This window comes from Diorhabda carinulata, chromosome 1 (assembly GCF_026250575.1).
Source record: "Diorhabda carinulata isolate Delta chromosome 1, icDioCari1.1, whole genome shotgun sequence".
In the NCBI taxonomy this organism is placed as follows: Eukaryota; Metazoa; Arthropoda; class Insecta; order Coleoptera; family Chrysomelidae; genus Diorhabda; species Diorhabda carinulata.
The window spans coordinates 19,797,416-19,824,855 of record NC_079460.1 but is presented as its reverse complement, the minus strand read 5'-3'; the positions used below and the strand labels follow the sequence as shown (position 1 = coordinate 19,824,855).

Sequence of the window (27,440 nt, the reverse complement as noted above, 5' to 3'; positions counted from 1 at the left end):
TCTAGTAATATATGTGGACTTCGAGAGACAATCCCCCATATTGTAAAAGTTGTATGAGATTGTATATATGTTTCATTCATTCATTTATCACGTGAGAAATTATGGTTTAAATTGTTATATAATCAACTCCTAGGACACGTGTCTAAATGTCAACTAGATAAAAAAATTCTGATAAAGATAGTTCAATTGAACCCAATTAAAATAGAAGATAAAATTGAAAAGTTCCTACACAAGTTGCGAAATTTGTAAGCAAAAACTTAAACAACATAGGCGGATATTTTGTAGGGATAAATCTTAGTAAATAATAAAAAAAAGTAAAGGTTAAGAAAAGATATATTCATCCTATAAATACATAAATAAATATATATATATATATATATATATATATATATATATAAATATAAATATATATAAATAAAATAAAACTGTTGAGATGTTTCTTAATAAAAAATATTTATTAATAATATTAACACAACGGCAAGCGAGTGTGAGTGAGATGAGAGTTGATGTCGTCAGACCTGGAATATTAACTACGGAGTAGATAAAAAAGAGATAAAGACACCACAATTTAGTTGAACACTATCTGTGTTCAACTAAATTGAGCACAGATACGAGGTCTGGCTATTAAATAACGAGACTGCGTGCCTAGGGACTGGTTTTACCAAAAAATTTCGGCTTAAGCGTTCTGGCGGTCTAGGGGTAGTTTAGACTTTAGTCTAATATGAAACTAAGAATTCTAATCTAGCCTTTTCACGTTTTATAGGTGGCATTTACTAACAAACTTCGATTTAAACGTTACCGGCAATCTGGGGGTGGTTTAAACTTCAGTTCAACATGAAACGGAGGATCCGAACCTAACTTTTTCAAATTGTTAAAATTTTTACATTATAAAGGGATTGGTAGAATGATTGAAAATTTTCCTTTTATATTTGATGAAATCGACGAAGAGGATGATGAAGAAAAGATCAACCTCAATATTTACATAAACCCAATTTTATAGCTGGCGTTCATTAACAAACTTCGGTTTAAACGTTACCGGCAGTCTGGAGGTAATTTAAACTTCAGTTTAACATTTAACGGAAGATCCGAACCTAACTTTTTCAAATTGGTTCACATTTTTACAATAGTCTAAAAGGTTTGCTAGAATGATTGAAGATTTGCACTTTACGAGGCTTGGCTATTAAATAACGACCCTAGAGGGCGTCCTAGACGGGTTTGGTGAAAAACGACTAGCGCGGTGGGTATCTAGATATCTTGTCTATGCTAGTACAAAAACACGTTTCCATCACGATTATAGTACTTGTGAAGTAGCGGTTTGAAACGAACGTGTTTTTTCTCGTGCCGAAAACCATGTGTGAAAAACAGCGCTTTAGTAAGGAATGAGAGAGCACTGAAGATGATCAGCGCCCAGGTCGCCCTGTGACCGTTTCAACTCCGGAAACAGTGACCAAAATCAACCAAATTGTGCGTGCAGATCTTCGAATGAGCATCCGGATGATTGCCAAGGTTGTAAACGCCGATAAACAAACGGTTAGGAAAATTTTACACGAGACAAAAGTCTGTGTTGGTGCCAAAAAATCTGACTCCTGGCCAAAAGCTCTTGCGTCAAAATGATTCTTCATCAAATAAAAATTTCATATTTTCTCTGTGTATTCAAGCTAAGACTTATAGAATAAAATCACAGGCTCTATCTGGCGGATAGAGGTCATCACAAACCACATTTTCATATTATACCCCTCAAGTATCATCTTTTAAATTATAACTGTCGTATTTTGAGCTCATAGATTAGACAAACACTGCGTTATTTACTGCATTTTTGGCAACTTTGTTTTATTTCCATTTTTTTTGATAAAATACCTGCATTTTTTACGGTTCTGGCTGTGGTAGGTAGTCTTAGAAGTTAATATACTTTTCGTAAGGAGGAGCACCGCATCAGACACGTTATATAACTTTTTTTATTTATTTATTCCTAAGTTACATTACCGTGAAGAGTAGGACTGTTTGGTTGGGGTTTATAATAAATACTTTTTTCTTCATGCCTTTTTATATTTCGTTTGTTCTTCCATCCTCTCCCATTTTATCCCTTTTGTCTCAACTTCTTCTTTCACAACTTCAATATAACTTTAATAACTGAAAAATATATGCTAAATGCTGAAGCATTCTGACAGAAATATGTTTGAATCAAATTTAGATTGATATTCCCGCTTTCCGTGTTTCATTTTTCTATGTATTATAATTTGAACATCGTGTTGCAATGCTTTACTTCTGAACAGCATTTTGTAGATGTTTGTTAAGTTATAATAGGTTTCTAGATTGTTAGATTCCAGAAAGATCTATCAATAATTAGTTTTTTTGTTTTCCAATTAAATAATATATAGTATAAGTGTTCCCGCCACTGTAGAATTTTTAATAATAACATTAACACCCTCTGTCAATTGAAAATACTTTTGTATACAATCAAAATATAACAAATAACCTTTTTTCAATTTCTTATTAAAAATGCGAGTGATGATAGTTAAATGGTTTCTACATCAGTTTTTTTGGAAGTGGAAAGCACGTGCTCCGATACCAATAGTGAATAAATATATACCTTATTATCTAATTTCATATACTCTAGATCCGCCGGAGTTCAAGGTTCAAACCTATCATTCATTACAGAAATGTTAAGAAAAAGAGTGGGGCAAATAAAGTTTATAATGATTTTGAGCCTGCACTTTTCAGGATCAATAAACAATTGTACTTGGTCCGAACTGAGTTAGCATCATACACAATGAATTTTTTTACGGTAGCGGTGTTGGTTTTGGTCGCGAATTCCGTGAATGTTACCAAAGCGAAAGTTCCATCCGTATTCGGTGTGTTTTTTTCAAATTCTAAAACAGAAAACAAGGATAATAGTGTTGAAAACGACGAAACAAAGGATTATTCAGTGATTAATGATGAATTTACCAAGTTGAGGATAGAATATATCAAGAACCAGATTTTGAAGAAATTGCGACTGAAAGAAAAACCTACAATAACAATATCTGAATTACCCAAACCGGTTAAAGAGTATGAAAGTCTCCTTCCAAGTCAAGATATGAGTATGCAAAGTAGCTATTCGGACGATTTTTATGGAAAAACGACACAAGCCATTGTTTTTCCTTATGAAGGTAAACCCAATTTTGATGAATCATTTTAGTTTTATACTTATATCTTCATATTTTGGGTCAAGGTCAATTTTATTGTTGATATACACTCTCGAGGAATCTAATATATGTATTTATTGATATAATACAAAGTCCCGAGTATCATTTTTTAATATGAAATGTAGTTTTTTATAATTAACTAAAGATTCACTTCAAATAATGTGAAAAGTGCTAATGAATAATTATTTTTCATTCTCTAATATCTGAAATATCATATAAATAATCATATTTATCAATTATAATGAATTTATGAAACCATTCTACTGCTCATGAAAGTAAATTTCCATTTACATTGATAAGTGGGATACAATTTTAAAAATGAAAATCGAATTTGATAATATTGAAAAATCCATTATAATATGATCATATTATTGATTAAGAAACGTTTTTGTAGGAAACTCCAGCCACTGAATCGAAAGAGTAAATAACTAATTACGAAAAACTGTTAAAATTATTGAAAGTTTGTGAATTATTTTCAAGTAAAATACTGTACCTATACTGTACTTATTGTTTTAATAAATGTATTACGCATTCCACATTTTTTATTTATTGTCTGAATTGTTTAAAGCAGTATCGAAATCAGATAAATAGCACTGCAGAAACATGTCGACAAGGTATTTCCCCATTAATTGGTTATTATAACTTCAGTTTAACATTCCAATATCACAATTCATAAGTTTGTGTTAATTTACGTTTAACATCGTTCAAAGTTTGAAAGATATTAGTTCAATATTTTGATATAAGAAAGTTTGAGCAGAAAAAACCTTTCACATAAAATATGATACTCTTCCAAACATTAATAAATCATACAGAAGAAATGTAATATTGACAATTTATGTCATCATCACACAAATATAAAAAATTAAAACTTTTTTCAATTTTACTTTATATATTAAGTATTGAGTCTATTCGGGTTATTGACTAATCTTTTTCTATAGATAGAAAATTATTGAATAGTATCAAGGCTCTATTCTAATTAAACATAAACATTGACATTTTTTCTTTTTTACAGATGAAGCCCGTTGTTGGAGAACGATCCGTTTTCCTTCTGCGTGTTTACCTTTTCAAATGCCAAATGATATTCATACTTCGGAAGTGGCGATGGCAGAATTGTGGTTTCACAAAGAAAAAGATTTTTTAGATGAACATAATCAAACTTTTGTTATATACGAAGTTGCCCATTGGGATACAAAAAGAAGCTTTCAGAAAACGACGCCTATTGCCATTACAGAAACGAGCCTCACTGGTAAGAATTTTACACTCGCAGCAATTCAAATATCGTTCCATACTTTCAAAGATTATAGATTATAACAGCTTATTCAGCAGATTATAGAGCTTTCAAATCTAGCAGAAGCATGCCATTTTTAAAGAAATTACTATTTAGCATCATGCGATTAACTAGTCACTAGATACTCACTTTGAGTATACTTGTAGCGTTATAAAATGTAGCGTCGTGCGATTTTTGCGCATGTTACTTGCCGAAAAAGTGAAAAAATTTTAGCACAGTTGAACATAGATTTGTTCTTCGTAGCTGCACTGGCAGAAGTAGTTCGGGAAGTGTACACTAAAGCTTTCTTTGTAGCAGAACCAGCGCTAGTGTCGCTATTCTTAGTAGCAGTGCAAAATAACTAGTTCATCCAGTTCACTGTACCACTTGCATTGGGTCTAGAGTCAGTTCAGCCAGTGCAGTATAATAAGTGAATTCTGGAAACGGTGGTACTACATCTTCGTCATCGGACGAACGTAAAATATCAAAAAGTACTAAATCGTTTTTCATTATTGTTCATACTACAAGGCCTGAATCACATCAAATAACCTCAAATATAACAATCAACAAGTACTCTATTAACAGTAATACTTTAAAAATCAACATTTTAAGATTTCTTGGTATTACATTGGTTATCACTGACAAACGGCCCGTTATTAAATTACATTTGTGTCCTGGCTATGGGTTTTGCGTTTTTTCAGCTTTTTACATATACCTGTTCATATGTTTTTCTTGATAAGTCGTCTTTGGCAAAAATTAACGTTTCGATCTATTTCTCAATATTTTGATAAAGAACGAAATAGGTCAATTTCGAGAAAAATAGAGCTGAAAAAACAAAGATGTTGCTGATGACAACAAAAAGTTAAAAAAAATTATATCTTGACTAATAAAACATGAAATATATATATAATATTGGAACGCGAATATCTGCTTTGTCTTGATATACCTGAAAATGATATTTCAAAATAATAATATGTTGTTGGAGTTTACGTATTAATATAACTAGAAACTTTTTTGAACAATTAAATAAGGTAGTTGGTTGTTAAAAATATATGCGTTTTTTCTGTTACAGAGGGATGGTTAAAAGTTGATTTAACTTACGTAGTGAAGAATTGGCTGGATTTTCCTGATTTTCCAGTTCATGCCGTTAATGTAGTTTGTAAAACATGTGGAATGGATAAAGGAGGGTCACCAGTATCATTTACCAACGAGTTGAAACCATTTTTAGTAATATATACTCATACCCAACAAAGAAGGACGATTACGCATAGACGACAAAGAAGATCCGCAAACTGTGATTCTGGAATAACAGAATGTTGCAGGGAAAGTCTTTACATTTCATTTGCGGACATCGGTTGGGATGATTGGATAATTAAGCCAGAAGGATATAATGCTTATTTCTGTAAGGGTTCTTGTACAACAGCTGCAGCCATGACTCTTAGTGCCACTCAGCATAATAGTATACTACAAGTAAGTATGTCTAGGGAGAAAAAATTAGATTTATTATAACATTAAATTAATATCCTAGAGAGTATTTGAAAACTTAAAATTGAGTTAATTGAAGACCTGTACAAAGAGAAAAAAAAAACAGAAATCTAAGGATAATATCTCTTCGGTAAATGTGCAAGCCAAAGTCTAAATGTCACAGAGATAAGAGTTATATTAATTCTTCTTTACAATCGTATAGTTCATAACCTTTCGATTTTATTTTAAAAATCAGAGAATCATAAAAATAATTCAAATATCAGAAAACTACAGTGGCCAATATTGTTGTATTCGTGTTTATTTTGACAATAAGAGAATTGATTATTTGTTTTAATAGTATAATAACTATTACTAACACTGTAAATATTATCATGTTATTTCTATTGTTAATTATTTTTGAATCTATCCAAAATTAATTCCCGATTGTCGATATCTAGATACTTTGCAAACATAGATATTGAAATTAAACAAAACTTTCCATTACTGGATGGTAGAGGGGTATTTGTGGAAAATAATTGATAGTAATAAACGTCGTTATATCCAGACTCGGCTGGCATTACGCTTTTTTTCATTGTCCACTCTCAAAAAATATTATTTATTTAAATATATTTTTTACTCTAACAGTAAAAAAGAGAGAAATGCTTTATTGTCAAAAAATTGTTACAATTTGTAGATAAATACTAAAAAACAAACATAAAAACAACTAAATAAAGATAAAACAAATGAAGTATGAGTACATAATGAGTAACTAAATTATAGGTAGTAGTAATAGTTAATAATTAGTAAATAAGTCCATAGCAAAAATTAAAGCAGTATGTAACATGTCCAGAAGTAAATAGCTGAGCATTTAATTTTTTCCCAAAGTAACGGTTTAATGCAGTTACAATTTTCAAAGCAAATATGCAATATAAACAAAAATTTTTTTGAATTATTCGATATTAGCTTTATATCACATGCTGATCAAAATAAATGACAATTACTGTTTTCCAATTACACAATTTAAGCACCCAATCGTCACATGGTTGCGCCATGTTACAAATTGATTTAAGATCTGTGCGTCGAACACTGCTGCGTTTTTCACTTGCCCCTCGAACACCAGATAAATGTTTGGGTTCCATGAGCTTCAAAATAGTGCTTTAAACCCACACAGTAGAAATGACGTTATGTGGGCATTTACTTTAAACTCATTTCGATTTATTTATATTTACATGTGTGTTTGCTCGAAACAAAATTTTCTCATATTATTGGATTCAGAGGTAAATTGGGAATATGCATTATTTCTTAATGAAGAAAAACTTTAAAAAGGTCTAAAAGGTATATACAGTAAAAAGTATAGTTTATATACTATTTTAAATTCAATTAATCACATATCTTGTATTTCGGACACAGCATCAAATAATCAAATAATTTGTGACATGTTTTCAAATTTGATACTTGACACAAAACTTACCGAAGTTTGTTCCAATTGATTCTTGTGTGCCAAGCTCATGAACATTGAACCCAAAGTGCTTAATAAATTGGAAAGCAACTAATGTCGTTAATTTGAGAAAGGTGGATCAATAATTACAATAGTGTTGACAAGGTTTTAAAGTAGTGTGACTGAATTTCTATTTTAAACTAATTTTATGATAAGATTTTAATGTTATGTTTTTTTTGCAGAAAGTTATGAATGGTCATAAAAAACGAAGAGTAGCAGGACCCGAAATAACACCATGCTGTGCTGCAATTCAGTTTCAGCCCCTACAGTTAGTGTATATGCATAGCAATAAAACTTTAACGACGAAACTCTTATCTAATATGATAGTGGATAGTTGTGGGTGTATGTAGCAATAATCAAAGAACTTATTAGTTTCTTGACAGTATTGAGATTCTAGTGATATCTGAAGGTCCCAGTGAATACATTTATCAATGTTTCAAATATAAATGGCTATTGATGCTGTTGATGCGTGATTGTAGTATTGAAAGATGTGAGACTGCTTCGAATTTCGACATGTACATTATCAAATTTTCAAGTAAAAATTATGGTACAACTTTACTTTGTTCTAAAACTCCTCAACATTCATATAATGATGTGCGTCACGATCTTTTCTTTCAAATGTATATTATGTCATATATGTAATAATCCTATATGGATAGTAAGTATGGGAAAAAACGTCAATACGTTACGGTGATGATGATCTCTCTCGTTCAAGACACTTTATCTATACTACGCATGCTTGAGAATGCCCAGAATGGAGCTGAAAACTCGGAGGATAGAGAAATCGTTGTCATTCTGTCTTCCTTAGTCGGAAGAGCTTCCACTTATAGAAACTGTCCATATAGGAGTATTACATATATGCATTATGTGATAAATCTCTGTATGAATTTTATTTATGTTTTTAGAACAAAATCTAAAAGTTGTCTCAGGGAATCCTCAGGTATAAAATGTTGATACTTTGTGTCTATTAGAACTTTCTGTTTTTTGAAAGCTTAAGACTTTTTAATTTAAAAAGAGTGAACGTTTATGGAAGGTATTTCGATTACGAAACTGTCGTTAATGTAATTGGAATTTCATAAAAATGTGTTCTTTCAAGTGAGTGTGATATTAGAATAATAGGAGATTGTTTGGAGCTTATTTATTTATATGTATATGCTAGGAATAGTTAGTGTATTATTTATTTAATGACAATAAAACATGTATTAAGAACTATAACAAATTGTATTTAGAAATATATTAAAGAAATTATATTTTTGACTCATTATTTTTAATTAAGAAGGTAAAACAACAAGATAAAATAAAGACGGCTGATATACGGTTATGGATGAATAGATTTACTGAAGTGGCAATTTTACAAGTTTAAACCTTAAACGTCACTTTGAACTATAGATATCGACTTCTTCATGGTTTTACCAACAAATTTCGGCTTAAATGTTCTGGCGGTCTAGGGGTGGTTTAGAATTTAGTCTTATATGAAACTAAAAATTCTAACCTAGCTTTTTCATGTTTTATAGGTGACGTTTACTAACAAACTTCGATTTAAACGTTACCAGCAGTCTGGGGGTAGATTAAACTTCAGTTCAACAAGAAACAGAGGATCCGAACCTAACTTTTTCAAATTGTTCATTTTTTACATTATAAAGGGTTTGGTAGAATGATTGAAAATTTTCCTTTTTTATTTGATGAACTTGACGGTGATGACGATGAAGAAAAGATCAACCTCAACATTTACTTAAACTCAATTTTATAGCTAGCGTTCATTAACAAACTACGGTTTAAACGTTACCGGCAGTCTGGGGGTAGTTCAAACTTCAGTTTAACATGAAACGGAAGATCCGAATCTGTGTGACGAAAAACAGGAGCAGCGTATCAATCTCAAAGGGCCCGAGTGGAAGAACAACTCGTGGAATTTGGACTAGGACAACGTACCTGCCCATTTTGCGTTTTCTGTGAAGCAGTATTTGGCCAGTAAGCGTACTCCAGTGCTCGAACACCCGCCGTACTCATCAGATTTGGCACCGTATGACTTTTTTTGTTTCCGAACATAAAGTCTTGTTGTTTAATAGCCAGACCTCGTATATTTGTTGAACTCTACGATGATGGTAATAAGGAATTTATCAACATTCTCAACGCACCAAGAAAATAAAAGATTACTTGCTTTAGAGCGATTCTTTAAATTGTCCTACATTTCTTGAATTCGTTGTGCTTCTATGGAAAATTGACAGTTTATGTTATTTTCATCATTAAGTTCCTTTGCCAACTCTTCCCAATAATTTTTTTTCCTTTTCCTTCCAGATACCTTATCACTTTTTTTTGATTCGACTGTTAAAACGATAGTTTAAACCTCAGATCAATCACCAGTTTTGCCCTAATTTGCAAAATTGACTTTTGGTTAGCTCAAGCTTAATTGTACCAGCTGCCTTAATTCGATTACGAAGACGTTGATCAAACCACCATCTCATCGTCAGATAGCTGCATGTTCTTTTTTGTTTTTTGTTCATTTTTGTTTATACACCATTTTTGAATGATTAACATTTAAAACGAATTAAAGCGACTTTGTTTTTTCATGGAATAGCTAAATTCCCGCGAGGGCGACAACTGACGAAAAATCTGGGTTCAACAGCTTTGTTTATTCTAGGTTCAAACTAGAGTTTAATACATAGCTAAATCTAGAGTTTATATTGCACTAATACCCCAAGTTGTAAAATTGAACAATTGACAACCTCCAAGAATAGTCACCGAACATACTTTTAAATCCGTAATGAAAATCAACTATCATTTGTCTTCTGTCGAGGATTTTTCGTCTTGGACTAAGGATACTGGATACTAAGTTAGATCAAGAAAAATCTCATATATACTGAAAATAATCCGTAACAGCTAATCAATTAAAGAAAAAGAACAGATTGTGATACTATGTACCGATTATTGGAGATTGTTGGAGCTTGTTTGATTTGCAAAAACCTCTTTTAATGCCTAGTGAAACATTTAGTTTGCCATTCATAAATAGTGCGACTCTGATTCGGAAACGAACAAATAATCTCATTAGAATGTAGTATATGATGTAGGCCCTGAGAAAATCCTGTTCTTTCTCAACTTTTCAAAGGGGAATGAGTTTGTTGATGAAGAATATTCTGAATTATTGATGTATTATGTTTTATGTATTATGTATTCATAATTTTATGGGCTGCATCGCACTGCAACCATAAGGTCAATTGTGGTTGATGAGTACGAGTACGTTAAAATATCCAGTGAAGTCTTGTATCACAATCAACTCCATACATTATTGTACCGAAAGTGAATAATTCCCTGAATGAACGACCAATTTCTAAAATCATCATACGAGAGTAACTCTGACAACACTGTATTTTTGAATATCACCTTTAAGTGGTAAGCAATTAAGCCACTGCTATCACCGAGTGATTAGTGGTACATCCGATTTGCCATCGAAATATGAATGTGTCAAGAGGACATGATCTACTGTGAGTTCCAGGTCGATTTCATTGAATAATTAACTCTTGAACAGATGCAACCGATATATGGTGATGAAAGTCATTCACGAGCAACTATCTTTCGCTGGTATAGTGAATTTAAAAGATAACAGATATTGCTTATTGATGAGGAAGGAGCGAGAAGACCTTGTTCTTCAGTTATGTATAATAGAAGGAGATCCTAGATGCACCTATCAAACGATTGAGCTAACTCTTTATCATGATCATCTTCATGTGAAAAAAATGGTAACTCGTTTGGTGCCACATACACCAAAAGACAGATCGTGTACGAAAAGTGCACAAATGTTAAATAATTTTGGACACTGTATTCTTTCTAAAATATTAACGAATGCTGAAACATTCTTACCATCTTATGTTATTCTTACCCACCAGGAGAGTCGAATGTAGATTCAGCACCAATAATGGCGAAAAAGCGAAGGTCTGCCAAGAATGTCACCCTCATATTTTTATGAATATATTTTTTTATACAGCAGAACGGGGATATCAATAGATAATCCACAATGCACTAAAAATGAAATTGATGTAATTAAGCTGACATCTAAGCATAATTAAGAATTATAATAATGATGTTTTTTTGGTATTTAGACACTAACAAATTGAGGAAGACTGCGATTGTATTTCTGATAAAAATACATTTTTATGGAATGCTGCATTTAATCAGAATTTGTTTTTATGTAATAAGCAAGCACAAGAGGGTAAGACCTATTACTCGAGAACTTCGAATGGTGCCTGCCGTGTGGAGATGTCTGTGGATATTGATCTTACTTCTGTAGTTGTATTGTTGAGGTTCTCCAAAGATAGGAGTCCAAATAAATTGACGTTCTGGGTGGCTGCAGGTGAGTTCTGTGTTCAAGAGCCATGTCTGTCTGTCGAGTAGGCCTTGCTACTACTGTTCTAGGTGGGATTATGTTGGATCACTCGGAAGAGCATCTCTATAAGTCGAATTGTTCTCTTCTGTATTGCCGAGCTACAAATCTAAAGATGGACGAATCTAGGCCTTGAGGAAGATAAGAAGCTGTTGTGAAGTATATAGCTTTTTGGTCATGTCTAGGCAATATAAAACACTGAACTGGCATAAATAACACCGGCGAGCTGTGTCATCAAATAGATGTCTGACTATAAGATAATCGCTAATGCACTGTAGGTGCAAGGCAGTAGAAGACGAATCAGCCTTTTGGTAGTCTCCCAGCAGAGATACGCATTAGTTTTGCATCCGCAATTAGCTGCTGTCTAAAAGCTCATCTTCAGTTTTCGCCGAATACATATTGATGCTTGTCATAAAGCGAGTATTGGGTCAAATTTGAACAACGTTGCTAAAAATAGTATGTTGATACAGGAAATATGAAATAATGTATTTCTATTTTTAGGCCTCTTCATATTGAAATTATTCCACTCATTCTAAATTGTATTTTTCGAGTTGCATGTGAAGCTTGTCCTTGAAATTTTTGTAAGATTATGAAGAACTAACTATCACTGTTTTCACTCATATTTCAACTTGTACCACCCTTAGAGAGACGCATGTTCCATCATTGATAAGTTCTCATTCAACAATGTTAATTAATGAGCTACGAGATATTTAGTTGTTTCATCATATTCGCTCTCAATTCTTGTACCGAGTCACAACAAATTTGTTATTTGAAAAAAAAAAAACAGTTTTTTTTAGTATTAATATGAGTAAAATTGAACGGGGGAAGCAATACCAATGTTTTGAAATTTTATAAAAAATTAACGATTATAGTCGGAGAGCTAGTTGCCACATCGACTAAGGTACTTTCACAAGGCTAAAGCTTTTTCTATATATTATTTATTTTTTTTTAATTTAAAAAAATGTATATTCACAAATCTGGCTTTCAAGTATATTTTTAATTAGACAATTTTGAGTAAAAATGCTCGGTTCCAAGTATCCGTAAAATGGATTGAAAGTTACTAAGACGGGTAGTACAGTATTTCTGATACAGATATCTTGATCAAAATGTTAGGATCCATGAACCATTTATCAAGCTCATCGTTGCATATTTTTATGGAATATGGTGTTGCGAATGAAAGAAAAGTAATTAAAATATCAGATCTATATAATGAATTGAGACCATTACTATCATCAAGCTTACCAGCATTTCATGCACTGACGGGTTGCGATGTCAATGCTTAATTTTCAGAAGAGCAAAGAAAACCTTTTGAAATCCTTTAGAAATCCATACCATATCCAAAAGCATTAACAAATATTGGAAATGCTCATTTGAGATTTTTAAAACAATCGATAAATTCATTTGCCAAATTTATATGGTCAATTAAGCCCGATACTTCAAATTCATCTTAACCTACAATGCAAATGATGAAAATAGGTATGAAAAAATATGTCAATTATGAAGAAAGAAAGAAGTTAAGTTCTTTTCTACTAGAAAAAATTCAAATTCAAATTTTATTCCAAAATTTGTTTTCCCCGCTCCCCTTCAAAGTGGTCAAAAGGATTTCGCTTCAGTATAATACTACACCTCCACAATGAATTATTGTTTTAAGAACAGGTTATTACGATGAAAATTTTGAAATCGATCCCAATACTGAAGATTCGTTGAATATGCTCTGAAAAAAACAAAAATAGTGGCTCCTTAAATGTTAAACAAAATGTAGTAACAGGCTCAATAACGAATAGACTCATTATTCGAGGTTACTAGTCACCATACTACTACTATTTGTTATACTTCAAAATTCCTCACATTTTGTACAGAAAAGAAAATATTCGAAAAACATGAAAAATCCTCGAAACTAGGCAATTTGCGGTACCTCCTGTTTCCCTCCATCTCGACATATCGAGCTCATATATACGTTAAAATGTCATATTTGACTTCTACTACTCGAATATTGTATTGAAAATTCGATCCTTTTTCTATTATGGATGTTCATTAAAAAGATTTATGTAAATCGAGAGCACATTTTATACTTATTTGCACCGTTTTGCTTTTATTAAACATTCGTTGAATGACGAGGAAGTCTAAGAAAAAATAAATAACTACACAGGCTTACGTGGGTCGTCCCAAAAGTTCATATCTAGAGATTCGACAAATTTCTCGAAACAGCCATTAAATTCTGACATTTTATACTTATTTTCACCGTTTTTCATTAATTGAACATTCGTTGAATGACGAGGAAGTCTAAGAAAAAATAAATAACTACCCAGGCTTACGTGGGTCGTCCCAAAAGTTCATAATTAGAGAATCGACAAATTCCTCGAAACAGCCATTAAATTCTGACATTTTATACTTATTTTCACCGTTTTTCATTAATTGAACATTCGTTGAATGACGAGGAAGTCTATGAAAAAATAAATAACTACACAGGCTTACGTGGGTCGTCCCAAAAGTTCATATCTATTGAAGAAAAACCGCAACTTTGACGTATTTTTCACAAAAATCGGAAAATGGGGAAATTTTTAATTTGTAATTTGGGGCACTTCTCGAGGTCGGATCTTTCAAAGCAATTACATATTCATATTCAGGAGGGTCAAAATATGTAGGATCGACCATAAGAACGTCAAAATTGATCATCCCACTTTTTTACGGGGGGTGGAACCTCAAAAATCGACCTCCTAACAACCTAGGTATTATCACATCAATAAAACAAAATGATTTAATTTAAGATATATTCATAATACGATATCTGTAATTTTGAATAATGTGATAAACTATTACCACAAATCTAATGCAAACTGTTTAAGATTATAGAAAACGATAATTAGTATTGAAAGTATACTGTTGGTATAAAATTTGTAAACGAACGTCTGTAATTGAAATATTGCTTATCAAATATTGATATTAACACATTTTCTATGCACAAATTGAAAAAATAAACATTGATTGTATATATTTATTCATATATTTCACTTTATCTCATTTTATATATAATGAAAACAGTGATATGCAGATAGAAATAGGCTTAATAGTATTTGAAAATGACAAAAAAAATAGAAATCATCATTTATTCGTGAAAATATTTCTACTGACGAACTACTACTGATACTTCTACTCATTTTATTTGGAACAAGTTTGAGGAACTTCCATTTGTAACTTTTTATGCTCTTTTTTGTGACTAAAGTCGGGGTTGCCACCAGTATCAATTTGTTTTTTCCATAATAAAGCCACGTTGCTCTTAACGATGCAATGCACTGGTATGGTCTTGGTGATATATCCTTCAGCTTGACAGACACTACTACATGTAGGTACTACTGAAGTTGTGAAACATATTTCGGTACTTTGCTCAAAGTATCTAGTCTGATGTCGAGTGCAGTTATTACCTTCAGATTGTTCCATATCAACAGCTGGAAGGAGATCTTTAAGACTGATTATATTGATGTGAAGAGGCATCTTCTTTTCTACACATAGATGGGAGTCTTGAGCCAACTCTTCTCTAGTTTGCTCACCTTGTTGTCCTTCAACTTCGTAGCTCCTTATAAACTTTTCATGATTACGGGCGTAGCAGTTTGATGGTGTCAAAAAGTCTTCGTTTTGTTGATCAGTAAATGAACCGCATAATCCTCTTGTTGAGCCTCTAAGTAAACTGGAGACAGCTTCCAATTTGATACGAATACCGTCATATGTTAAATGCAATATATTTTTCATTTCCATTTTTACTTCTCCATGGGACAATGCAAATATTTGTATATAACCATTTCTAATATCATGACAGTCAAATTCTGATACTTCTCTTTGTTGCCCATTTACATAGATATCAACTGAAGATAGTTTTTGATTGAGTGTCATAAGTATTTCGATAGTTTCAAAGTCAGTGTCGGGAGAGCTGATGACAATTTTGACATCTTTAGCTGTTTCTGAATCCGAAGCAGACATACTCTTGCGAGCTAGAATTACTAAGTTTGTCTCCTGACTTTCAAGTTGTTCATGAACAGAGTATATTTCTTCTTCTTCATTAGCCCTAATTGGAGTATATTGAGCTAGTACAGTCCAGTAATTGGATAATACAGATGGATACGTCAAATTGCTGAAAGTTGTTACTTGTGATTGATCAGCAACGCAAACAGCTGAAAAAAAATAAGCTGATGTTAGAACATCATACGTATACATTGATATTGGATTTTTGAAATTTATTGAATTAAGAAACTTACGGTTGATTGTATCAATTTCCAAAATTTTACTCATAATTCGACTTGACAGAGAATACGCAGGATTGACTACGAATAAACTTGTAGAATATTCACCAGCCTCAATATCCTTGAAATTAGTTGTCTGCTCTTTAGAGGTAACAGATATGTTGAGGAATTGCAAATCTTCATCAAATTGTGATTTAATTTTGATTTGGTTTCTAGCTTCAGATTTTTGTACGTAATCAGTTTCCACGCTGGGATAGTAGTTATATTTCAAGTGATCATAAGCTGTTTCAACAATATCTTTAACAAGAGGACTCAAGTTATCATATGCCAAATCTATATCAATTTTATTCAACAACTGTGCAGCTAGGGTCATGTTAACACAAGCAGGAGATTGGTTGTTATTCACTCGCATGTCTCGTTTACACTGTTGGTACATTGGTAAATCTTTCAAAAATTCTTTACGTTTTCCGCTTCTAGTTAGCATAATATCAGCTTTAATTTGCCCTTTTTCACCATTATCAGTATCAAATGTCAATGTAAGCACAGAATTTACTTTGGGTTCAGCTGCTAAAGCATAGTCGACGTTTAAAGTGTTTGTATTTGGTATATCATTAACAGCTTCTAATTTCATTTCGTAAGGTTTACCGGAGTCGCTCTTCTTCAGTTTGTAAAAAGCGAATATACGGGATTTTGGATCTACGTTACTCTTGGACACAGCTCCAGAAACAATGTGCTCTATGTTTTTGCTACCTATGAAACGCATTGAGGCATCAATAGCTCGGCTTTCAACATTTCTAATATCGGCACGAGCTCCTTTCAGTAAAGTATTAATCCTTTCTGAATATTTATCAGCTGAACTCACATCATTCCAGTTGAATGAATGAGTTTCTCCTTTCTGTTTATAGTCCTGGTAGTATCTCAAACGAAGTTGTACGTTTTTGGTCAAAGATTCTTCAGGGAGGTAAGTGAAATTAAATTGACTGTATTGAATATCACCGTTTCTCCATAAATTGTTAATAGCATCTAGATTTCCTTTTTGCCAAAACATGTAAATATCAGACATTTGTATGGTATCTCTGTTATGTTCAAATTTGATACGATATGATAACCCAGTTTGTTGTTTACCTACAACCGTGTCAAAAGTGCGAATTCTATCTGATTTAATATATTGATTATGATGTTGGGCGACTAGAGTTCTCAAATCTGTAATATCTCTCCAAGAAGTGAAAGGCCAAGTACTGTAATGGAACAAAGGAGCCTCGTTATGTATCTCTTTAGGTTCGATATCAAATGATAACTCTTTCTTTTCCAAATTCACTTCAAATGTTCCCGCTATAGGAAGATGTAATTGCATTGTTTTTTCGAAACCAGAATAATACTCTCTACGATCAAAAGGTGTGAAAAACGAAATGTGACCCTGTATTTTCGAGCCAAACGTAAATGCCATATCTGTTCTGATCTTAATAAAAGTAGGTTTTTGGAATCGACCACATTCGGACAAATTTGGTTGAACCGCAGCTTTTACTTTTCCGTGGACTTTCAAAACTGTTGGAGCATCGTACATAAACACAAATGGGATACCCATTTCAAGAGGTAATGCCATGATTGCATCTTCGCTGTTAGTTAATTTTACTTCGTTAATTTCTTTATCTTCATTCAAGTACTTTTCAAGCTGTTTCAGTACTGCAAAATAAATTTGTATCATGATTATAATAATTCAATACTATTATTATAATATTTAATATTCTTTTAGTAGTAATGTTTCTTACTTACGATGAGGTAGTTGTTCAATTGTATTGTTATCAAATGTCAACATCTTTAAAGGTGAAACAGCATCCATAAAGAACATAATTCCTTCCAACTGTTCATCTGCTTGAGCTTGCATGTTTAGAATACGAGCAATATTTTGACTGCTTAATGTTACGTTTTGCTGTCGCTTCAAATTTTGTTGTTGTTTTGCTAGATGATATGATTCTGTTTGTTCATAAAATACTCGAGAAAGTTGGTCCACGCTTGTTAACCATGTTTGTATATTCAATATTTGGTTTCTACGCCCTCCTTCATTGGACCTCCAAGCATATTTAAATCCTTTTGGTATAAAACTATCACTGCTTCCATACAGTTGTAAAGTTTCTTTATATTTTAGATTTAGCTGATCGACAATATAAGTTCTCAGATAATTACCGCCTTGATGAAGCCCATATTCAGTTTCTGTTAGAAGTGGTAAAGCCATTTCAGCAGCATAACGTCTAGAAAATTTATATTCAAAGATAATATTCGATAATAAATATAAAATAAAGTATGTTTTATTCATTATTTGATCGATATTTAGAGTACTTACAAATCTTTAAATTCGTCCAATTTCAGAGATGCGAAACTTTGAATGGAAGTTTTAACAGCAGCATTGACTTCTTCCTGTACATCTACGTTAGTGTAAGAGGCCATAAGTTGCAACATTTCGACTGATGGCTTTGTACGCATCAATTGATATACGGCAGCAACCCTCAGGGGTTGATATTCACCACTATTTTCATATATCCTATACAGTACATCGCGAGCTATATCTGGATATGTTTTCACAAGTTTATCCATTGCAATAACCATTAGTGTGCGTTGGTATTGGGAGCACATTTTTTTGCCCTCTAAATATGGTTCAAAAGCTCTGAGTATTTCAGTATCCCCGATGAAACCCAAGGCGCGAATATAAGTATGAATTTTAGTAGGTTCATCTTCAATTATAGCTGAATCAAGACATTTCTTGAAGTAAGGGATAATTGTTTTTCTGACATACTCACGACCTTGTTCATCTCTCAAGTTTTTATAGCTTTCTATTGGGTAATTTGTTTTGTAGAATGCATCATCGAAGAATACTTTACGGGTGAGCTCAGATAAACTCAATATTGCTGTTTCGTTTAACGGCCATTGAGATGAAACGACCGGCTTTTTAACAAATTCGAACAAAGTTTTAATATATTCAGTAGTGGGTGTTTGAACTGAGTTCATCATTTGAGCAATGACGTAAGCAGCTTCCATTAGTTTAAGGTTCCTGGATTCAATCCAACTTTGTATAACAAGTAACGATTGTAAACTTCCAGATTCAGCTACTACATCACGGTAAGTTGCCCATGCTGCGTATCTGGATAGATCTTCATTGTTGGTATGATATAAATCATTTCCAGCTCTTTTCAATTCCTGTTGATCCATAGTGCGAACTAATTTGATTAAGTTTATGAATTTAGCTAATGTGTTCTCTGCTAGAGTTTTTCTGGGATCCTGTAAATCGCTACCGATCTCTTGAGCAATACTTACTACTGATTGGACAATGTCGATATCATTTTTTATAGAAAAACCTTTGTTTCCAATAGTATAAGGTAGCATAGGATATTCAGTAGGTTTATTTAAATCCGGTTTTTCTTGTTTGTAGGTTTCGGCTGATCTCCATGTAGAATCAGAATAGTGCGAGATTGATTTAACAGTCCGTTTCCAAGGTACTTCCTTATATTCAAAATAATTGTATTCTCTTTGTTTTTCTTCTACTTTATTAGAATGAGAGTGAGAATTTCCATAAGAATAAACGAGTCCACCTAATCTAATTGGGTCTATAACATCTTCTAAAACTTTATTTTGCACTTTTATTTGTTCTAAGGTAGCGTTCCACATACTGACAACCGATCCTTGTTGGTTATCGCTAAAAGTTGGACTAACTGATACTTTATTCAATGTAAACGTATTTTGTATTGTTGATTGTTTTGAACATCTTGTAACAAGTGCTCTGGTCATTGAATCTCTTACAAAGAATTCTCCCATTACGTTGGAAGCAGCTTTCTTCCCAAATACGTTTCCTAATCCGTATATGAAAGATGGCAGTTCAATACTATTAGTATAGTTTTTGTGTTTTACAACTTCCAAAATGTCACATTCATCCTCCTCTATACTTTGGAAGTCAGGCACTATTTCTGAATTTAAAAGCAAATATTCGGGTATGCGATTTATTTTGTATGAAGTATCAGTGGTACCACTTACAGTTTCTTCGGGAATTATAAATGAATCTGGATCTGCAGTACCCCAGTGATCAATATTTAATTGTAGCTGACTTATAATTCCTTTGAGAATATTAGCTTCCCAATTAGACATACTACGAGTTACAACGAGATCAGATATAACTCCTCGGTTCATTACTATTTGGAAAGGTTTTCTAATCATTTCTAACTGTTTCCAGTTCACCTCAGCACTTGGAATGTGAGTCAAGGGACCTTCTGACAGTTCAGAGTGAATTTGAGCATACTGAGGATTCACCAATAAACCTTGTAGGTTCCCATCTGGTCTAGTTTGGATTCTCAAGGTAGTTCTCATCAATATTCCAGAGAATACGTTGGCGATGTCAAGGCTAGCAAGCGTGCGTCCTTGAACTGAATAAACATATTCTCGATTATCTATCCAAGCAGAAGTAGTTGCAGTAGTTATACATCCAACTGAAAAGAAAAAAGTGAGCTATAGTAATGGAAATTTCATGTACGATCAAGTGCAATTTTTGTTTTCACGCTGAATATATTTAATCGGTGATGACGATGATGATGTTCGTGGCTTACAAAAACTTGTGAGTTTAGATATTTTATTCACAAAGGAGTCACGAGCATTCAGGTCCAAATTGTGTCCATGGTAGTAGCAGATACGTCAATTGACTAGATTTTCAAATTTTTTTGTGCATATATTATCTAATAATAAATTACGGATGTATCAAATTGGAGTCGAAGGTCATACCTACATTATACACAGTGAAACAATGAAAAATACCCACCTTAAATAACAGCTGAGGTAATAACTGACTGAACAAGTGTAAAAAGACGTCGGTTTTTGAATATATACTTTACGCTATATAGTCATCCCATTAAAAACTATTACAAGGGGGTTGTGTGATACCCCCTTGCTTCACAATCGTCTATAATTTGTTATAAAATTTACGAATGACTTTGTGGGACTCAAGATGTTCAACAGAAAGTATAGTATTCAAATTATCTTATAAATTTTTCAGCATAGTCTTAATTACCTTCCATATGGTATATAAATACTTTCCAGATATTTTAGACTAAATCTGGAGTCAATAAACGGTAGTTTTGATGTGAATATAAAGATATTTTAGGTTGTGTTGTGAATACTTTCGATTTGAAATGACTCCAGAGAAATAAATCTTATGGGTTTGATTCGAGATTCATAGACTTAAACTTGTAAAATCAAATATATGTTGAATTTCTTGAAGAATACGATAATCATAGTTCAAATGCATCTTAATTAGGCAAAATTTGTAAATTATTCATTTTATAATTTTTGGTATTTAATTACGCCCTCTGGCGGTGAACCTTCAACTATGTCAATAATTTCCAGGCTTTTCTCGAGGTCACTTTTGCTATAAATTTTTTTTCTCGAAGCTGTACTATAAACGGTTCCCGAGATATAGCCAAGAGCTATTCTTATTGGGACACCCGGTACAGATGTAAATCATAAATGTTAAGGCCGCTTGATGCATTCCAAGGTGCAATATTTCTCGATAAAAAGCAAATGGAGATGAAGTTCAGCTGATTGTTTCTTGCAAGATTTTGCATTTGCAATAATATCGGTTTGGTGCCATTATTATTGCGTGCGAGCTTCAATATTAGGGGAAAATCTAGTTACTTTTGGCGTGACCACTTTTTTACTTCGTTATTTACTTAGTTTTTTGAGCTGACCACAAAATATTGAACAAAAATTGAGGTTAGGATTTTTTTTACTTTTAATAATGGAATTTTTGTGAATGGTGGCCATAACGCAATGGCAAATGACTTGCACTATTCATCTATGGAATATTTTGTCTCTGCATGAAGTTGCAGCAATTTTTTGTACGTTGTCTTGCACTTTGTCTATCGGCTTTTAGCTAACAGGCTACAAGACCAGTTAAGTTGATCAAAATTAAATGGGAATGGAGCTCTCCCTCTCTGTCTCCGATTTATTTTATAAGTACTAAATCTATTTTGCTAAAATGCACAAATAATAATTGTATCCTAAGAATTAAATGTGAAAGCTACTTACCAAGCAGCAAAAAAATGTATTGTGACCACATTTTGACCAATTTTTAAGTTAGGTCAGAAGTGTGAAGAAACTTAAGTCCGAATCTTTATATAGCAAATATATACCTCGTAATAGTTATTTGTAATTGATAAGAATTTAATCAAAACACTGAAGACTGCTATTTATTGTTATGAATGAAAATAAGTAAGCTGAAAAAATACAGAGATGCAATCAGGACTAAAGTTTTATATTTCATAATTTTTTTGAAGAGTTTTTTTCAAACGGTTATTTGAAAATAGGAAATGGCAAATTGACGTGAAATTGTGGGAATCACGTAACTTTGTATAATGAATATATCATATGTATTTTTCTTTGAAAATAAAGAAAATTCCAAACTTAGCGATCAAAATAACTAAGATTATTGAAATTCTTTATATACATCCTAAATTAATAAATTAATAAAAATATATACGGGGAACAAGAATGGAAAAAATAAGTGATTGAATAATTAGGGATGAAGTAAAAGTAGTGAGAGAAGTGCAAAAAAAGGGAAAAGGGAATACAGATATAGCAAATACCATTACAAGAGGATTGCATTGGGACCAAGCTAAGGAAGGACCAAACAGTAGGATTATATGGGGAAGAACTAAAATCTTCAACCAATGGTAGATGTGGTTGTAGATAAGTAAGTATATTCAACACAGCAAATGAAATACGTCGAGGTAGCAAGGAGAAAAGCTGTCAATAATAATTAACAAAACTCATGATTTAGAAATTTAACACTAATAGATAAAAGACTACATTTGTACTGTAACACAAGCAGACAAACTTTACTCAAGGTTCATTCATGTTTATAAATTAAGAGAGCACTTTTGAAAGTATACAAAAAAAATGAAAGAACATATTTAAAATAATATTAATTGTTCATATAACAAACCGACAAGAAGCTAGGATATAGAAAAGTAACAGTTGAGATAGTTTGGTTACCTGGGAACAACTGAAAAAAAAATTGGCAGTAAGTACATTTAGTATGGATATAATGGATACAAGGAAAAAATACGTCACACTAGAATCGATGGATAAAATTCTATATATTTTACAGACATCTCTGACTTTAGTTTTTCTGGGTTCAGTTTATCAAAATTTTCCAAAAAAATGATGTAATTGACTTGTATGCAGTTATACAAAGCAAAATCAGCAGTGATAATAGTTGTTATGCTAAATCGCAAGTCTAAATGTAAACTATCAAATTTCATTTAAAAATTATAAAATTACAAATCTTGGAAAAAGCATACGAATAAAAAGTAATACCAGTATAATAGCGTCTTTTTAAAGATAACAAATTTTTATTTACACGATATTTTAGGTATGCATAAGATATCTCGATACAGCTTTAGTTCAAATTTTCCAAATTTTTAGTAGAATCTGTGTTAATATATCAAAAAACGCACTCTAGCGCCATCAGTAAGTGTTATATATATCACATGTTGATGTATTGACTCACATCCCACCTTTTTATTTCAATTCATACGTTGAAGAGTATTGAGGAAGACAGTACTCAAATGAAGTAATAGATAAACTAAATTTTATTTCTATTATAAAATATTACGTATCCAACTTGATGAAAAAAGTCTAAAAATGGTATTGGATATTTAGATATCAATGCTACGAGGTATGATGGAATCCGCTTACTGAGCTTTATACCCAAAATGTCATAACATAAAATAAGATATGTTAGAACGACATATTATTGTGAAATAATTGCAACTACATCAATGATTTCACGTGACACAATTTTCTATTTCAGTCGTCCAATTGTGTCACCTACCATGTATATGGTATTGGGTATTGACCGATTATAAAAATTCTGAGGCACTTTTAGTAGAAATAGAAGCTACAAATACAATCAGTGTTCAGTGTATAAATAACTTTGTAATTCTATATGATATGTTAGGTAAGTATAGTAAAGGCTTATCCGCAAAATATAAAATTAATTAGGAACATATACATTACAGTTTTCCATATGTATAGCACAAAAGTCAGGGCCTAAGTCTCAATAATTCGCTGATGGATATCGGTTCTGCAGTATTCATATTCACACATTCAAGATTACATGGCACTTTCGAGAGGTACGAGTCTGGGCGGGTTACATCTAATTAATGTCGACGTTGAAAGTATTGAAACGTAATAATCCTCAATTTGTTATTACAATAGACTAAGAAGCATTTTCCGTTCAGACTTGTCAACAGTTTTAACATCAAAGTCCATAGAGACAGAGAGTAGTATCGGAAAAGAAAAAGAGGAAAATTACCTCCAAAAATATGAAAATCTCCTAAGACAGATAGTGAGTCCTAAGAAAATTCGTTGCTGGCATTTAAGAAGTAGAGGGTAAAAGAAACAAAAAAGTAGGTCTATCTACGAAAAGAAGAAAATAAATGAGATGCCATTAAAAACAATAATTTTAAAAAAAGTTTCGCAACTCAATTTTTCTATCATAAAAAGTTGGCATATCAATGTAGGGGACCTTTCTGTCTGATCACATTAATATTGAAAATCTCTTATGTTTAAATAAAATAGATTGAATGGGCCATCGCAATGAAAAAACAATGCCATCAAAAACAAAACTTGTAAAAAAAACCAAGTCTCGCAACTCAGTCAGTGCGATTTTCCAAAGTTACATTGTGTTTTCATGCGATGGCGAAGTCAATTTATTTTATTTAAACGTAGAAGATTTCAAATATTAGATAATTTCTAATATTAAGGTGCGTTTACATGTGAGAGGAACTCGCCGATAGTGCTCTCGAGAGTTTCTGGCGGAGTCCTTCACACGTGAGAGTGAAATTACCCTAGTCCACTCTCGGAGAGCTATTCGTCATGGCAACTCTCGAGAGTAGCCTCAGACCGTTTACACGAGTGATTTCTATTAGTTCTGAGAGGGACTTAGTTAACATCTTGTGATTTCAGTTTAGTGTTATCAGCTGTAGCGTTTTTATTCAATATATACATTATTTAAGATGTCTTCAAGGAAACGAGAAATAGCAGCGGCTTTGTTGATTTTCTGTATGTCGAAGAAAAACGAATCGAGGAAGAAAAAAAAGGTCAGGTCTTGGGTCCAAAGACAGAATAATTTAGTCGCTTACCACAAATTGACTCGTGAATTGGAACTAGAAGACGCCCAGCAGTTTCGAAATTTTTGTAGATTTTTAAATGTGGTATTTGAATCATTAGTACAATTAGTGAGGCCATTAATTTTTAAAAAGAACACTTCAATGAAAGAAACAATATCTGTTTAGAAGAAGAAGCTTAAAAGATTTATAAATAAAAAAGTATTTAATTAAAATAAAATGTTATAAATGTACAAAATCACACAACTCAACAATTTCTTGGGATGGTGTGTTATTCTTATTTTCGAGCTAAATGGGATTTGTAGGCAAAGGAGAAGGTGTGGTTGGAGGTGGCGGTGGAGAAAAAAATGACATATGAACTGCAACGTACTCTCCGAATTTGTCGTGATCCATCGGGGTTTCTAGCGAGCACTTCTAGTGCTGCTAATGACACTGTCATTGTCCAAATATTCCTTTTTTCTTTTCTTCGCAACTTAATTTTTCGTTTGATGTGACAATTGGAGTGGCTTCATCAGAAGAAACTGTGGCGTTTTCCAAATGAATATGCTCGACAAAATTTGAAGTTGGCATCTAAAAATTGATATACAAATTAGTGCACTTTAAATATCTTAAATATATTAATGAAATTCACAAATATTGATTAAGTTTTGAAATTATGCATATTATTTATTTAATTATTTGATTTTTACACATTTGAATTATAAACCAGGTCAAATTCGGAGAAAATACCAATTGAAAGTAGTGGGTTTGAGAATCAGGTGTCTCCACAGAATGTATTGTATAAGCTCTTCCTTCCATTCCAACAAGGAGCGGCTTCAAGAGATGGGACAATAAAGCTCAATACCGAACAATAGCAAGTTTTCGTTTCACTGGTTCCATTTCAACTCTTTTTATTTTTCATTTTTTTGAGTTCCTGAGAAACCTGTAATTATTAAGAAAAACAAAGTTTGATAAATTGTGAATTGTTAATTGAAATGTATGTATGTATGTATAATTTTTATTGTTTATCTGAAATAAATTCTGTTGATTTCTCAAGTTGTGTATTTTTATATTTATTTTCACTATATTTGTCTCAAAGTCTTTGGCTAGCTTTTCAAGAATTAGGTTTTTTTTAAATTCTATTTTTATAATCGAGTTCCTTAATGTCCCAAAGGATTGGATTAGACTCATATGCCTCGACGAGTCTGCAAACATCTTCATGCGTCCATTTTTTTGGTAAAGACATTCTTGAGAGTACTCTCAGTTTTACTCTCGAGACTAAATCGGTTACTCTCGATAGTGAAAAACTCGCACGTGTAAGCGCACCTTTAGATGTTGTTAGATAAGCTATGTAATAACTTAAGAAACAAGGTGCCTTGAGTGGGGACTGAATAAATCAACCGACTTAGTATTACATCCTCATTCTCTACATTCTTACTAATGATTTGTAATAAATGAAACCTTTTCAATCAAAGGTAACAATCTGAATCAAATTATTATGTACAACTAGTGAATGTGATATTATTCTGATTACTTATTGACCAAAAGACCGTGCGCACATTGAAAAGTAGGCATCGTAGTGCCGTGCAGGGCAACGCAGCGTCGTTTTCCGTAATCTATTAGCTAGAGCTCACTAGAGCATATTGGGTGGCAGGGTAGAACAGAGCAGTATTATGCGTATGTTCAGGTGCATCATGTAGTTTTCGGGATACAGTTTTCTGCTAACATGCAATGACATTTAGGCCGCCTATTTCTAGACGCACGTGATGCAGCGCAGCGGAGGGTAAGGCAGTGTAGGAAAAACTGCGGTATCTAAGTGAGCTTATATTAATATACAGCTCTAACGTTTACATTGTCAGTCATGAGTATGAACGATAAAGATAATCAAAAAGTTAATAAATTCAATTTCTAATAAAATTTGTAAAATTTGTAATCGGAATTTTCTGAAAAATAACTATAGGCTTCAATTAAAGTCTCTTATATCGTAACAGATGAGAAAATCTTAACTTATAACTCATAAATATTATATTATAATATATTCTCAAAGCTCGTGAGACGTTTGCAGTTAACTGTATCGGGAACACTGCGTGACGTAGGCCAACATAGGCGCAATACAGCTCTGCCTTCCTCCCATTATATGCTAGTCAATTTTGACTATTAAATTACAGTAAACTAGGCCTAATGTACAGCTTTGCACTCAACATTACCTAGAACACATACCACGACAAGACAATTATAAATGAAAGTCCTATTTTCTACGCTGCAGAAAT

At 32.5% G+C, this 27,440-nt stretch overlaps 2 protein-coding genes across 4 annotated transcripts; one reads left to right on the top strand and one right to left on the bottom strand.

The window, feature by feature from the left end:
- Window positions 1–2,718: 2,718 nt before the first annotated feature.
- On the top strand, window positions 2,719–8,662 carry LOC130897356 (inhibin beta chain-like). The gene is made up of 4 exons (XM_057806177.1): window positions 2,719–3,149; window positions 4,198–4,431; window positions 5,525–5,922; window positions 7,597–8,662. The coding sequence occupies exons 1-4, from the start codon at window positions 2,771–2,773 to the stop codon at window positions 7,762–7,764; spliced, it is 1,179 nt and encodes a 392-aa protein (XP_057662160.1). The 5' UTR covers window positions 2,719–2,770; the 3' UTR covers window positions 7,765–8,662.
- Window positions 8,663–14,770: 6,108 nt separating this feature from the next.
- LOC130897332 (vitellogenin-like) lies at window positions 14,771–23,176 on the bottom strand. Of its 3 annotated transcripts, XM_057806146.1 has the most exons (6): window positions 23,054–23,176; window positions 22,088–22,275; window positions 18,366–20,496; window positions 17,798–18,273; window positions 16,040–17,707; window positions 14,771–15,955 (listed from the first exon to the last, which is right to left on the bottom strand). In XM_057806146.1, the coding sequence occupies exons 2-6, from the start codon at window positions 22,116–22,118 to the stop codon at window positions 14,949–14,951; spliced, it is 5,313 nt and encodes a 1,770-aa protein (XP_057662129.1). In that variant the 5' UTR covers window positions 22,119–22,275; window positions 23,054–23,176; the 3' UTR covers window positions 14,771–14,948. The 3 variants fall into 3 exon arrangements, with proteins under 3 accessions (XP_057662129.1, XP_057662111.1, XP_057662120.1); XM_057806128.1 differs by having other exon boundaries at window positions 14,771–17,707; window positions 23,054–23,159; XM_057806137.1 differs by lacking the exon at window positions 23,054–23,176 and having other exon boundaries at window positions 22,088–22,279.
- Window positions 23,177–27,440: the final 4,264 nt, after the last annotated feature.

What these genes read in the sequence shown, in the direction of transcription:
- LOC130897356 (XM_057806177.1), top strand. Translation starts at nt 2,771, where the DNA reads ATGAATTTTTTTACGGTAGCGGTGTTGGTTTTGGTCGCGAATTCCGTG. An exon ending in CATTGTTTTTCCTTATGAAG is followed by an intron (nt 3,150 to 4,197) that starts GTAAACCCAATT and finishes TCTTTTTTACAG; the next exon opens with ATGAAGCCCGTTGTTGGAGA. An exon ending in AGCATAATAGTATACTACAA is followed by an intron (nt 5,923 to 7,596) that starts GTAAGTATGTCT and finishes TTTTTTTTGCAG; the next exon opens with AAAGTTATGAATGGTCATAA.
- LOC130897332 (XM_057806128.1), bottom strand. Translation starts at nt 22,118, where the DNA reads ATGTGGTCACAATACATTTTTTTGCTGCTTG. An exon ending in ATACATTTTTTTGCTGCTTG is followed by an intron (nt 20,497 to 22,087) that starts GTAAGTAGCTTT and finishes TTTTCTTTTCAG; the next exon opens with TTGGATGTATAACTACTGCA. An exon ending in TTGGACGAATTTAAAGATTT is followed by an intron (nt 18,274 to 18,365) that starts GTAAGTACTCTA and finishes TAAATTTTCTAG; the next exon opens with ACGTTATGCTGCTGAAATGG.